This window comes from Triturus cristatus, chromosome 7, assembly GCF_964204655.1.
Source record: "Triturus cristatus chromosome 7, aTriCri1.1, whole genome shotgun sequence".
In the NCBI taxonomy this organism is placed as follows: domain Eukaryota; kingdom Metazoa; phylum Chordata; class Amphibia; order Caudata; family Salamandridae; genus Triturus; species Triturus cristatus.
Genome location: NC_140590.1, coordinates 1,855,835,056 through 1,855,849,689, shown reverse-complemented (window position 1 = coordinate 1,855,849,689; position 14,634 = coordinate 1,855,835,056). Strand labels below are relative to the sequence as shown.

The 14,634-nt window shown below is 49.0% G+C and overlaps 1 protein-coding gene across 1 annotated transcript in view; it reads right to left on the bottom strand.

Moving 5' to 3' along the window:
• LOC146813464 (uncharacterized) overlaps window positions 1–14,634 on the bottom strand; it is an 89,577-nt gene that overhangs the window by 61,769 nt on the left and 13,174 nt on the right. The window contains exons 2-4 of the mRNA XM_085620231.1: window positions 7,050–7,176; window positions 5,588–5,698; window positions 3,296–3,409 (exon numbers count right to left, since the gene is read on the bottom strand). Coding sequence (XP_085476357.1) covers window positions 3,296–3,409; window positions 5,588–5,698; window positions 7,050–7,176 — 352 coding nt within the window. The remainder of the gene's footprint in view (window positions 1–3,295; window positions 3,410–5,587; window positions 5,699–7,049; window positions 7,177–14,634) is intronic.

Genomic DNA, 14,634 nt, shown 5'->3' with positions numbered 1-14,634 from the left:
TCAAAAAGCTCCGGCCCTATCTCTTCGGTACCCACTTCCGGGTGCAAACCGATCATCGACCCCTGCAGTGGCTAATGCAGATGCGGGGGGAAAACCCAAAACTATTGCGCTGGTCCATCTCCCTGCAGGGGATGGACTTCACTGTGGAACATCGACCGGGCCAAGACCACGCCAACGCAGATGGCCTGTCACGCTTTTTCCGCCTCGACGAGGAGAGTCCCCAAGAGGATGGGTGACTCTCCCCGCCTTCAGCTGGGGGGGGACGCATGTTGGACAGGCCACATGAAGGGCTCGCTCCCTCCCCGCATGACACGGCCCAAGCCCCGGACTCCTAGGTGTTACCCCCAAGAGCAACCCGCACCCCGTCTCCCGACGGAACTCCTGCCCCCGGACATCCATGTATCATGGGGCCGAACCACTACCGGCTCCCCCGGCCGGATCAGCCGCCATCTTGGACACTGCGCCACGAGGCCGCGTGGCCTCAGCTCGACCCTAACCCTGGGCCTGGCCCGGCCCCGACAGCCCGGCACCACCATCCACCCAGGAGGTGAACGGACCACTTGGCAGGTCAATGGGAGAAAGAAGTGCCGATGGCTCTCCCCCGCCAGGTGCCGATCGCCCTCCAGCTCCCCCGGGCGCTGGCTCCACCCCCTGCTGGGTGTCTGAACTCCCTCATCCCGGACCCCCCGACCTCCAAGTGCGAGGGTCCGGACATCAAAGGGCGCCAGACCTATAACTAGGGCAGCTCCAGAGCAGGAAGGCAGTTGTATCCTGGAGTCGAGAGACACCGAGAGAACTCAGCCTTGACGGACTACCGGCGCTGCCGTAGCCCTGCCTTGTGAATCATCGTCCTGCCTGCTGGCGCTGCCGCGGCCTTCTGCATCATCCATCCTCGTCGGGACCTGCTGGCGCTGCCGCGGACCGTTGTAACGACCACCTTCGTCGGGACCTGCTGGCGCTGCCGCGGACCGTGTAACGACCACCTTCATCGGGACCTGCTGGCGCTGCCGCGGACCGTGTAACGACCACCTTCACCGGGACCTGCTGGCGCTGCCGCGGCCCGTCCAAGCTAGAACACCGAGCTCGAGGATTGTGAGCTATCCACCATACCATCTCAGCTACCAGATTGGTAACCAGACTGTCCCGCTACCCCCTTTCCCAAACCAAGAGACTAGAATCGAGGGGACCCCCGAGTCCAGACCTCCTTGTACCATTTCATCGTACCTTAAGAAATCGCCTATAAAGAACGTTAAATCCTATCCTTGTGTGGTGTGTATCTGTGGGGGGGAAGTTACTCATCTGTACGATCACTGGAGACGGCTCTCCCCGGAGACCTCTCCCCTTGTCCTCGGCCGACCCTCCCGGTCCGTCTAACAGATGTTATATGTGTCTCCCTCACCAGTCAGATGGGTAGAGCTAAATTCAGAAGGACTGCTTTAGAGGGAAGTGGCATTGGATTGTAATGGGATACTTGTAGTCTAACCGGACCTCTGGAAAGCATACTGTACGCTGAAAGTTGTGATAAATGCTGTTATAATCTATTAGATGCTGTACAACTAAACAAAGTTCAATAAAAAGAGTTAACAAAATGTACCTACCCCATTGCTAAGATCTTGGTCTTAAAAAAAAAATACAAACAAAGCTTATTTGTCTTTTTGAGTCGTGTGTCTATTGCCGGGTAAGGTTGTGCAATACATGTCTTATACTGCTCTGTGTTAGGCCTAAGACTGCTCGCCCACACTATCACTACAACTACCACTAATAGAGCACTTTTGGTTTTACATTAAGCCCTGTATACTTTTGGGGAATCCCTGGACTCTTTGCACGGTCTAATCGCCTAGTGACATACCATATACAGAGCCCCAGCTTCTTACAATGTCCTTCTAACATTGTGTGGGAAGTCTAATTAAGATTTTTTTTAAAATATATTTTTACTTGGTTTTGAAAGTTAGAACAAATGGAGCACAACCCAGAGCCACATATAAACAAATAGAGCGCAGAAGGGCATCAGTACTGCAAATGTTTTCACATCGACCAATGAGGATAGTAGAAGAGAAGATAGAAAGGCTTTAACCATTCAGCAAGCATGACAAATCAAGTTACACAAATTAGGTGGTTTGTGTTTGGAACATACCATTAACACCTTCTTGCAGCTCAAGTCCATAATGGTTGATCCAGCTACCTCATATATTGCAAACTTTACGCGGGCAACCCCATATCTATTACAGAGCTCTTTCGCTGCCATATAGATCCATACTTGCTTTCCCTTCAGTCCTAGAGGAAAATTACACCCCCCGTGATAGGCCCTTTTCACTATGATTAAGCCCAAAAACAGTAATGTCATATGTGGGAGGTCAATCTCACTGGGTTTGCCTGAATGTATGTACTTGGGGTCTTCGGGCAACGTCATCCCTATTACTGTACTCTGTTCCCAGATTTCTTTTCGCCAGTAAGAGCGTATAGTTAGGCATGTCCAGAGTGTGTGAGAACAGTTCTCCCCATGATACCCCGACATTCTGATGATGCCGCCCTTCCTATGATTAGGCGAGCTCTGTCATAATAAATCCGGTGAAAGATTTAAGTTGGATGAGTCGCAACCTCGATTTGATCGCCACCTCGTGTGGGAACATTAGCGCAATCTAGATCGTCTAGCTCCGCCACACTATTCTCCCATTTATTTTTCAGTTGGAGTAAAGTGTCCGGTATATTGTTATCAATGGTCTTGTATACGGAGGAGTCCGCCTTCTGTGTTACGTCCTCCATCGAGGGTCTCCCTTCTAGGGGTGCATACTCTGGGAGATCTTCAGGGATGTTTTCTGCTTTCCAGGCATATGTAAGCTGCAAGTATGTGCAACCATGCGTGTCCTTTAAATGAAATTCACTTTGGAGGGTCATAAAAGATATCAGGGCAACTCCATCAAACAAGTCTCCCACCCTGGAGATAATACAATCCCATGTGTTGAACCCTCACATCACCACAATTTCCTTAAGGCAGCTGCCCACCCACAGCAGTTTTGTGTGTTTTTATGCATCCATCCCAGACATCTATTCGCTTTCGACCATGCCTCACTAGTCACTTGGGTCGCCAGTAATAAGCCACTCAGCCCCCTCCTCCCATAGAGGTAATAATGGAAGGGACAGTCGCTTTGTTTCTAGGAATTAAGATTTTTGGTCATGTCCATTATTTTGGTGGTAAATGCTATCCGGTTTGGAGAGATGTAGGGGAAAGATGATAGGAGCAGGACAGGAGTGTTTGCAATGCTTATATCAACATCTCACAGCCACAATTCTTCACCTGCGCTGAGACTCTTCTGTATTTCTCTTGTGTCAGAGTCCAGATGATCCTCCAGAAGTGGCGTTTCCTCCCTTTTGATGCCAAGTAACCTCTCGGGATTGGGTCCAGAGTCCCCTGTTGTGTAAAGACAAAACTATGAATTCTACTGACCCGGTTTGATTATCCACCTGTTTTTAGCCACAAATATTTATATGCTTGCGCTCCCACACGTATTGAGGTAATGTTCGTCTGATCTTATAAATATCTTCAAGTGATCTTGTGTTGGTAAGTAGGAGTCTTTGTGTACATGTCTCATCACTTCATGCCCTGTTTTTACCAGCATTTCACCTCAGCTTTAACATTTGTTTCTTTGTGCATTACCTTCTTTCCAAGCCATGAAACCCTTATCCTGTTTTTTTTCTCTACTTCCACAGCATGGCCCTTTATTCTTTCTTTTCTAGATATTTATGTACCTTTTCATTCTAACATGTCTCTTGCCTTCCCTCACGCTTCTGTTCCTTCACTTGGTTAGTCTTTGGTTTTTTTTTTTTCACTCATCCCCTCTACAGTCCTTCCCCTGGTTATGCCTTGTTCCTCCTCCTTCCAGGGCGTCTTTTAATCCTCTCCTGCGTGCCTCGTTACTTTCTTCCCCGTGTCTTTCCATTCCTTCTCTCATGTGTGCCTTGTGCATGCTTTTTCTATTCCAGCTCTTCTGGAAGCCTTGTTCCTCCCTTTCCTTTATATGACTTGTTCCTCCCTCTGTGTGTCTATATCTGGTCTCCTTAGTTCCTCCTCCCCCCGTCTTTCTATACCTGCTCTCCCAAGTGCCTTGTTCTTCCTCATCTTTCTATTCCTGTTCTCCATTGTGCCTTGTTCCTCCTTACAGTGTCTTTCTACGCCAGCTCCCCCATGTGCCTTGTTCCTCCGTCTTTCTATGCCAGCTCTACCATGTGCCTTGTTCCTAATTCCCATTTCTTTCAATTCCTGTTCTTCCATGTGCCTTGTTTCTCCCTTCTATCTCTTTCTATCCCTGCACTCCTTTGTTCATTATTCCTCCCTGGTTCTTCCTTCCCTAGTTTTTTTTTTCCCTTTTCCTTCTCTTCTGTATTTCATATTCCCCATCCCCAGTGTTTGTCTAATTCCTCTGTCTTTTATCCCACCCTGGGCATCTCTATTCCTGCTCTCCTGTGCCTGGTTCCTCCTTCGTGTTCTTCTATACCTGCTCGTCGTTGACACCGTTCCTCCCTCAAGAGTGTCTTTCTATTCCTGCTCCCAGGTGTTGGTACCGCATGTGCCTTGTTCCTGCTTTCCCATGGAGTCTCTTGTCCTTCTCCCCACATGCCTGGTTACTTGATCCCCTATGTCTCTCCTGTCTAGTTACCACGTTATATACTTTTTGCTCTCTCAATTCTCTCCATGGAACCTGTTACATGAGTGTTTCTTTCTCTAAATGGGCCCATTACAAGAGTGTTTCTCTACTGATAGCTCTGGTCTTTTATTCTACTGGCATTTCTGTATTTTTAGGTCTCTCTGCTGCCCTTTTGTGTTTTGGATCCATTTATTTGTTCCCTGACACTGCTACAAATGTGGTATTTCAGACTGTTCAAGGCCCCCACAGCTACAATAATGGCTTGGGAAACTGATGTAGTGGTTTTAATGTATATTGAATTAATAAACAACTGTTATGTCACCTGTTAATCGTACAGACACCACTACCATTTGGCAGCTTTGACAATTAAGTGTTGGTGTCGAGCACCGGAAACCACCCTCTCAAATTAAGCACGGCTTCCCTCCTTACCCATGTGACAAAAGGGGAATTTGTTAACATTCAGGAAACAAAAACCTTTCCTTTTCTATAGAATACCTGACTCTACTCGATCATGTGCTGAGCTGTTGAGTCTTGGTCACCGTGCTATGTGAAAGCTTTGTGTTGATTAGGAGGATGACCAAATGGGCACTAAACTCCCCCTCAGGCTCTCTAAACTCCCACCGCTCAAACTGGAAATCAGTGACGAACACATTTGGAGGAAGGCTTTTGAGGCTATTTGTGAGGAGGGGTTTCACCCAAGCCAGTCTCTAGCTGTGATTTAGTGTTGAATTTCCTGAACATCCTCAATGCTGCAGGGTGATTTATGGGGAAGGGAGAGAAGAATGAAAAAGAGACAAAGCAAAGATAACAAACAAATGACAGAGTGAGAAGGGGATTTGACAACAGAGGTAGAAAGAGAATGTTCTTACTTCTCAACTGCATTTAGTAAAATATAATAAGATAACTACAGCGGTCAGGTCACAACGCGTGCCCATGCCACTTACTCAGGGCACAGTTATTAATGTGTCTTCCCACAAGATCCTGCTTGTCAGTGGGACACACCGTTTGCTTCTCTTTCGCTCTTACTGAAATTGCAGTGCTGGTAATAAGTGGACCTGTCAATAAAGTAAAACATTCATTATTTAGTAATGATGAGAAGCGTCTGCTCATTTCACAATTGACAGATGTGAACTTTCAGAAATGAATACCCGTGGTACATTTTTAAAAACAACCTATACCTGACCCTAGATTCACTTAGATTAAGGGTGTGGTGCAGGGCCCCAACTGTGTGCACACACCCACACCAAATAATCAGAAATGCACCCTATCCAGGGCATTTACAGCAGAACACAGTAACCTGGGGCAGGAAAAACCCTCTGCACACGGTTCCTGTGCTTGTGACCAACCAGCACAAGATTAGTTTTGTTTCCAAAGTTCTTGTGGTCCTGACACGTTTTATGCAATTTTATTGTGTCCTAAAATTTAGAATCTGATACAATCACATCCCCCATAACTCACCAGTAATTTACAGAACTTGTATAGTTCTCTTTTAATATAAACACAATACATGGAAATGTAAAAAAAATATTTATCGAATTATATGAAGATACTACATCATAGAAAATGAAATATTGCTTCTGTTTAGTTGCCGCTGTGTTGGCATTTGACTATTTTGTACACTGAATGAACTGATACAGCTGCTCATGCATTAAAAAATGCGCTGTTCCACCTCTGGAACGAGCATTACTTGTACGTAAATACCCCTATCTGTGGCCCTATAAATGATATCACTTGATTCAGGTAAATGTGTGGCAGCTACAATTAAGGAGACCAAAGACTTGGTACTGACTCCATGTTAAGCCTTTCATTTTGATGAGGAGTGACAGCCACCTGTTCACATCACACGGATACTTCTGAAATATCATTTACAGTCTATTTGCTGTCTACATGTATGTACCAATAGAGGCGATCGCAAGCCTGCAGCCGTCTTGTTCCCCAGACGAATCCATATCACCGGATCTATTGACACCTCCAGCCAGTGACTTCCCACCCCTTCTTTCTACCCCTCACACTTTCACGATGGCCTTCTAAGCACGGATAGTGGGTACACCTGAACAAATCGTATCACTGGGAGAAAGAGGAAGATATGATCTTGTTCATCTTTAGGACAGACCAAAGACCTACTTGGACGCAAACCCGTGGTGGCCACTGCAGTGATGCTGGGCTTCTCATAGACTGAAAAGCTTCCTGATAAGACTGGGGAGATGGTCTCTCATATCTGGCCCCTTCTTGCTGGAATATCACATCCGAACGCGTACTGACCACAGGAAATTCAGAAAACTAATTTAGACAGTGTTATTTTTACTTACAGTTCTTATTTTCATGCCTATGATCTGCCCTAGCGGCGAGATACCCCTCCCGGGGCGATGTGTGCACGATATTAAATCAACATAACAAGGACATTACCAAGTGACATCAGGGCGAGGTGGATTTCCTTCATCACATTCCCGTAGAGTTCTTTCTGCCACTCCTGTAGAAGCCTCCACTCCTCGTCAGAGAAATAGGCAGAGGCATCTTGAACGATAATCTGAGCCTGAAATATAAAAAGTTACATTACTTACTGCATATAGTAAAGTATAATATACTGTCATCACATGTGCGATTTCAAATAAAATCAGCCATTGGTTATCACTACCACCCACCGAGCCTAGACTCTTCCCCCTAGAAAGGCTATGTACGCACAAGTGATGAACTCCAAGCAAACATGGGTAGGCGGAAGCCTCAATAAATACAGAGACGCAGACATGCTGGTAAATCCTAACAGGAGGAGACTAGCTGGTCTATGGTGTGTAAGAGGTGATCACTGAATGATGACACTGCAGATGTCGGGCATCAGGCGCCATCCAGCTGTGCCCTTCAGGCCTGCATGGCTTTGTCAAATCAGCAGGTTCTCGGTTAGCAAAGTGATACACACAATAGCATTCATCTCTCCATTTAAAGCATTCCAAATGTCTGACTTGTTTCAACAAGTAGGTAAAAAAAAAAACAGGCTCTGCCGATTACTTGCAGTAACATCGGATACAGGAAGGAGCACATGAGGACTCCTGACCCCAAAAGCTGGAGTGCATTAGACGGAGGACTCTTTGTAACAAGGATTTTATCTGCCCTCAGCGTGATGGACTGAGGTTCTCGGTGATGGTAGAGGAATGAGTGCCATGATTCACACTGCCCGGGGCTTCATTACAGATTTGTAACCCCCATTAGCTTGCTCACATGAGCAAAGTCCCAGGAGTAGCGGTGCACTCCACCATCCTGCAGAAATAAGAATACAGCAGAAGTATCAGACAGGCGCCAATGCGAGCATGGGATAAACATGTCACTACTGTACGTCCAGTCTGTCTACCAGACACACACTACGGATGGGCACAGACAGGTCTTACTGCTGCAGATACAAAATGTCACTTGTATTCAAACATTTGTAAAGAGCTTCTTACCACTGGTGTGGCAATCTGAATGTTCCTGTGCCATCTGGGAAGTGGTCATCCAGATTCCCATGCAGGACTAGGAGAGTGTGCTGCTGTGTGGTTCTAGTATGACCCAAGTAACAATCATTGCGTGCCATGGGTAAAGGACAAAGCTGGGCTAGCAATGTTGCTGCCAATGTGCGCTTGTTGATACTATCATATCCACTGCTCTCGACGGTTCGAGCACTCACCATCAGACAGTAGGACAAGTGTTCGCTGTTAGATAATCTTAGTGCATGGAAGCCCCACAGCAATCGATGTGTCTGTCAAGGGTTCTGATACTGGAAGAGAATTCTACAACTTAGCTGTTTGGACTACAAACCAGGTCCAACCAAGGCAGGAGTTTCTGAACTTGGGGATGGTCAGGAGCAGGGCCAGTACTGATCTGAAGGACCTTCGTGGGAGTTAGGTGTCTAGTCTGGGGTGCAGGGAAATCCAGCAGGCGCTGTTGATACCCCGATGCTAATGGAGCGCGCCTTGAAGTAGATGCCTCTGGCAACAGGCAGCCAGTAGAGTCTAAATGGCAGGGGTGATGGTAGGCAGATGCTAACAAGTAAAAGATACCAGGTCCCTCTCTGGCACATGCAGAATGCAGCTGCCAGGCAGCAGAGGACAGATATCTGTGAACGACAAAGATGTGGTGCTCCGAGAAATAATAATATCTTTACGTGATGAGTGCGAGACAATGCGATGAGGGCCTGTAACCTTTGAGGTAACTAAACTGTGGTAAAATGTGTTTCATGAAGCTCATTGGGAAGGAAGGTTTGTTCCTGGGAAAGACCGGAGTGATCGGAGTCCATGGCCCACCCCGGGTTCCTCATTATGCTGTTGATGGTCCTTGTTCTGGAGGACATAAGGTGTGGGGTGGACCAGCTTCAGTGGGTGTTCATCTTTGATTCTGCACAGCTGGGTTTTAGGTGGGTATGCAAAAGCCACTGGAAGGAAGAGGGCATGGGAGCGCAGGTCTGAGAAAGTTTCCAGTTTAAGGTTATCCGAGGACATTAGCATAGATGTAGTTGAAGGACTTGCGATATCTAGGAAGGAGATGAGGTAAGAGTGCTGGTGGCACCTTTGGAAACGGGGAGGTCAAGAATGGAGGGAGGCAGTTTTGTGAGAGCATTTGGAAAGACATGAGGAGAGTCAGTGTAGAGCAATGCCTTGCACTCCGAGGTCAATGAATTAAAGCAGGGTCATATATTGTATCAAAGGCAGAGCAGAGGTCCAGAGCGCAGCAAACGTAAAAAATATTATTCAAAGCGCTGCCTGGCCCTACTTGAAAGCCTTACCTGCTGCCTTCCTCCTCGGACCGGGCTTGACATTTTGAGACCCCGCTTCTGCTCTGCTGCATCAATCTGAAGCCCCAGTCTCCCTCAGTTTCTTGTTTTGCATCCGGTTTCCCTTTTGTCTGTTTGCGCTCTGCATTTTCTCTTGCAACTTTTCACCTTAGCTTCTTTCGCGCTTTTTGCTATTGTTGCCTCGGTTTGTCTCACTTTGTGCTCTTTTTTGTCTTGTCTTTCTCACTCTTACCACTCAAACCGCTTTCTACTAGATTTCTCACTTCAGCTTTCCTGTTGCCTCGCTTTCCACATCTTTCTGCCTCCGTTTTCACTTTGGCACTCTGCCTCCTTTTTCACACTTTTATTCTCTTAACCTCTTTCAGACTCAGCCTGTTTCGCTCCTTCTTTACCTCTTTTCACCTTCTATAGCCTTTTTTGCTCCATTTTGCCTACAGTGCGGTGCTGTCACAAGCCCCTTCCTGCTACTGCTTCCCGCCTATTTCGTTTTCCTGCTGCATGCTCGTACCCCACCTTCACCAAGATCTCCTTCTCTCCTCGCAGACCTTCTTAATGGTGGCTGCAGCATGGTCATACGCAGCAGGGACACCAAAGAGGCACCAAGGCAAGCCCCTCTATTCCCATCTCTGCCCTGCGCCAGGACTCCTGGTCCCCTCCCCACCCATCGCTGCCAAAGATGCTAGTCTGCTTCAGCTCTCCAAGCTCATAACCCTGGACACCCACCCCCACGCTGCAGCCAGGCTTCCTCGGCCAGCACTGAAGTGCATTCGTCTGTGCCGCCTGCTGCTTATCTTGCGCCTCTCCCAGCTCTCATCCCATCACCCCTCTACCCGCAGCCCATACGTGCAAACTTGTTTCACAGGATACTACCATGTGCAACACTCACCCGTGCACTCCTCAACCACCACTTGCTTACCACACACAGCAATGAAATCTGGGACCTCCAGAAGGACCTCTCCCCGGACCTACTCGGTCATGGACACCTGGCTCAACCTACTTTCACACCAGACATAGCAACACCCATCCCTCCCAGCTACAAGATGACAAGACTGGACAGAACCAGCAAACCAAAAGGAGGAATCACAACCATCTATAAGGAAAAAATCCACTGCTCTGTCACTATGGCAAACTCCTGCAACCAACTCAAACATCTGGCTTTCAAACTCAGCCTCTTGAGCAACACTACCCAGGAGAAGTCCTACTCCTGGCCTCTCGGACCAAGAGCCGACTTCAGAAACACCATTGCAAACACCATAACCCCATTCATGCTCATCTCTAGCTCCTTCACCCTCCTTGGTGACCTCAACTTCTACTTGGATTACCACACCAACCCTAACGCCAAACTCCTAGAAGTTCTGAAGACACTTGGACTTACTTAACGAGTGAAAGTCCACACCCAGACCAGTGGACATTTACACAACCCTGTCTTCACCAACTTCTCTAATATCATGGTGGAGAAGACCACTCCCCTCTTCTGGACCAACCACTGCCTTGTCTGTTTTGACATACACCTAACCCTTCAACAGAGGACCACACCCACCAAGGCCACCCAACGCACCTCGAACACAATTGTCAAGCAACTATGGTCTGCAGTACTCCATACCAACCGCCTGCAGCATCAAGAAGGACCTTTCCTGACCCATCGGCAACTTCAACAATGGGATCACTTCCTGCCGAGACACCATGGTCCCGCTCAAAGTCAGACTTCAAGCATGTTAGTAGACAGATGACTTACAAATTACCAAACATCATTACAAACAGCTGAAGTGCCAATGGGATCATACCCATAACAGACAAACCTACATATCAACCCTTTGGCACTACCACCAGCAACTCAGATGTACAGAGCGCCCTGATGGATTAACAGTACCAACAACTGGAAAGAAATCTTCTCCACAGTGAATTCACCTCCCCTGCCGCTAGCTCTACGACCATCACCCCCTTACTGGAACTCTGCTCTTGGCTTGCTCACCACTTCAGCAACAAGATTAGCACAGTATACAACTACTTCACATCCAAACTCAACCCCCTCCACTCTTGCAACCCTTCAAGACAACAAAGAAAATACACTAGAAACCACTGTGACCTCTTGGCCAACATCCACCAACCTGGAAACCACCACTACCATGCCCTCTAGCCACTCGCAAGCACCTTCGCTCCCTTGCCCACACTGTGCCTACGCCTAAGGACACAAGCTCCTCTGCGCCGTCCTCATGCCGATTTTCAATGACTTACCACTGTGCCTTTCCTGGAAAACCACCACCACCCTGTCTCTTAGATTTGTCTGCGGCATTTAATACGGTTTACCATGCCCTGCTTCCACAAAAGATGGCAAATGTGGGAATTTGCGGACTTGCATTACCATGGTTGCAGTCATTTCTTGGCAATAACAAAACAGGCAGTGTCACACAGCACGCTTTGCTCAGAGTATAAAACATTGAACTATAGAGTTCCACAGGGTCTTCTCTGAGCCCTCTGTTGTTCAATGGTTATATGGCGCCTTTAGCAGCCTTGAGTTATTTGAAGTCAGAGATATCATATGCAGATGATACACAGGAAATCAATTCTCTCACTTGATAAAAAAAAATCTATTAGGACACAACATAACTAGAATGCCTGTTTTACCAAAGTAAGCGAATGAATGAAAGAGGCATTTGAAATGCAATACTGACAAGACGGACATACTCCTGTTCTCAGAGCTTGGAATGGTGGCCCAGGGATCTTGCTCAACCTTCGTTACCCGCAGCTGACAATAGAAATTATGGTATCAAATTTGATTCGGATTTATCATTATACCCACAAATCAGGTCAGTTACTGGTACTTATTTCTCGATGGTTCGGACCGTGCCAAAGTTCTTAGCCCTCTTGCCCTTGGAATCTGGCACTATTGTGGTCCACACCGTCTTTACCTCCTGCATAGACTCTGCTTTACAAAAGCAAAAAACATTTGTTCACACTACGGGCTATAATCACTGTATCCCATCATCTGATGGTCCACATCAGATGTGAAACAGGAAGGATGGGAAGTGAAACCAGCAGGGGTGGGGGCTGGGGTGTGAAACAGGAGGAAGGGAAGTAAAACCGGCAGCCAGCACGGGTGGGGGGGGTCAAGGTGGGAAACGGAAGGGATGGGAAGTGAAAGCAGCAGGAGTGGGGGCAGAGGTGTGAAACAGGAGGGATGGGGAGTGAAACCAGCAGGGGTGGGAGCCGAGGTGTAAAACAGGAGGGATGGGGAGTGAAACCAGCAGGGGTGAGAGCCGAGGTGTGAAACAGGAGGGATGGGGAGTGAAACCAGCAGGGGTGGGAACCGAGGTGTGAAACAAGAGGGATGGGAAGTGGAACCAGCAGGGGTGGGGGGGGGGGGTCAAGATGTGAAACAAGAGGGATTGGAAGTGAAACCAGCAGGGGTGGAGCCCGAGGTGTGAAATAGGAGGGATGGCCAGTGGAACTGGCAGCCAGCAGGGGTGGGGGCCGAGATGTGAAACAGGACATATGGGAAATGAAACCAGGAGGGGTAGGAGCCGAGATGTGAAACGGGAAGGGAAGTGAAACACGCAGGGGTTGGGGGAGGGAGGGGGGGGGTCGAGATGTGAAACAGGAGGGATGGGAAGTGAAACCAGCAGGGGTGGGTCAAGATGTGAAACGGGAGGGATGGGAAGTGAAACCAGCAGGGGGGGGATCTGAGGTGTGAAACGGGAGGGATGGGAAGTGAAGCCAGCAGGGGTCGGGCCCGAGGTGTGAAATAGGAGGAATGGGATGTGAAACCACCAGACTGCAGGGGTGGGGGCCGAGATGTAAAAAGAGAGGGATGGGAATTGAAACCAGCAGCCTGTAAGGGTGGGGGCCGAGGTGTGAAACGGGTGGGATGGGAAGTGAAACCAGCAAGGGTGGGGGCTGGGGCGTGAAACAAGAGGAAGGGAAGTGAAACTGGCAGCCAGCAGGGGTGGGGTTCAAGGTGGGAAACGGGAGGGACGGGAAGTGAAAGCAGAAGGAGTGGGGGCGAGGTGTGAAACAAGACGCATGGGAACTGAAACTGGTAGAGATGGGGGCAGAGGTGTGAAATGGGAAGTGAAACCAGCAGGGGTGGGAGCGGAGGTGTGAAATAGGAGGGATGGGAAGTGGAACCAGCAGGGGTGGGGGCCGAGGTGTGAAACAGGAGGGGAGGGAAGTGGAACCAGCAGGGGTGGGGGACGAGGTGTGAAATAGGAGGAATGAAGTGAAACCAGTAGTCTGCAGGGGTGGGGGCCAAGATGTAAAACGGGAGGGGAGGGAAGTGAAACCAGCAGGAGTGGGGGAACGAGGTTTGAAATGAGAGGGACGGGAAGTGAAACCAGCAGTGGTGAGGTGGGGGGGGGGGGGGTCGAAATGTGAAACGGGAGGGATGGGAAGTGAAACCAGTGGGGGTGGTGTCGAAATGTGAAACGGGAGGGATGGGAAGTGAAACCAGCAGGGGTTGGGGTGGTGGGTCGAGATGTGAAACGGAAGGGATGGGAAGTGAAAGCAGAAGGAGTGGGGGCCGAGGTGTGAAACAAGACGCATGGGAACTGAAACTGGTAGAGATGGGGGCAGAGGTGTGAAATGGGAAGTGAAACCAGCAGGGGTGGGGGCTGGGGCGTGAAACAAGAGGAAGGGAAGTGAAACTGGCAGCCAGCAGGGGTGGGGTTCAAGGTGGAAAACGGGAGGGATGGGAAGTGAAAGCAGAAGGAGTGGGGGCCGAGGTGTGAAACAAGACGCATGGGAACTGAAACTGGTAGAGATGGGGGCAGAGGTGTGAAATGGGAAGTGAAACCAGCAGGGGTGGGAGCGGAGGTGTGAAACAGGAGGGGAGGGAAGTGAAAGCAGCAGGGGTGGGGGACGAGGTGTGAAATAGGAGGAATGAAGTGAAACCAGTAGTCTGCAGGGGTGGGGGCCAAGATGTAAAACGGGAGGGGAGGGAAGTGAAACCAGCAGGAGTGGGGGAACGAGGTTTGAAATGAGAGGGACGGGAAGTGAAACCAGCAGTGGTGAGGTGGGGGGGGGGGGTCGAAATGTGAAACGGGAGGGATGGGAAGTGAAACCAGTGGGGGTGGTGTTGAAATGTGAAACGGGAGGGATGGGAAGTGAAACCAGCAGGGGTTGGGGTGGTGGGTCGAGATGTGAAACGGGAGGGATGGGAAGTGAAACCAGCAGGGGTGGGTCAAGATGTGAAACGGAAGGGTTGGGAAGTGAAACCAGCAGGGGGGGGGGGGGGGT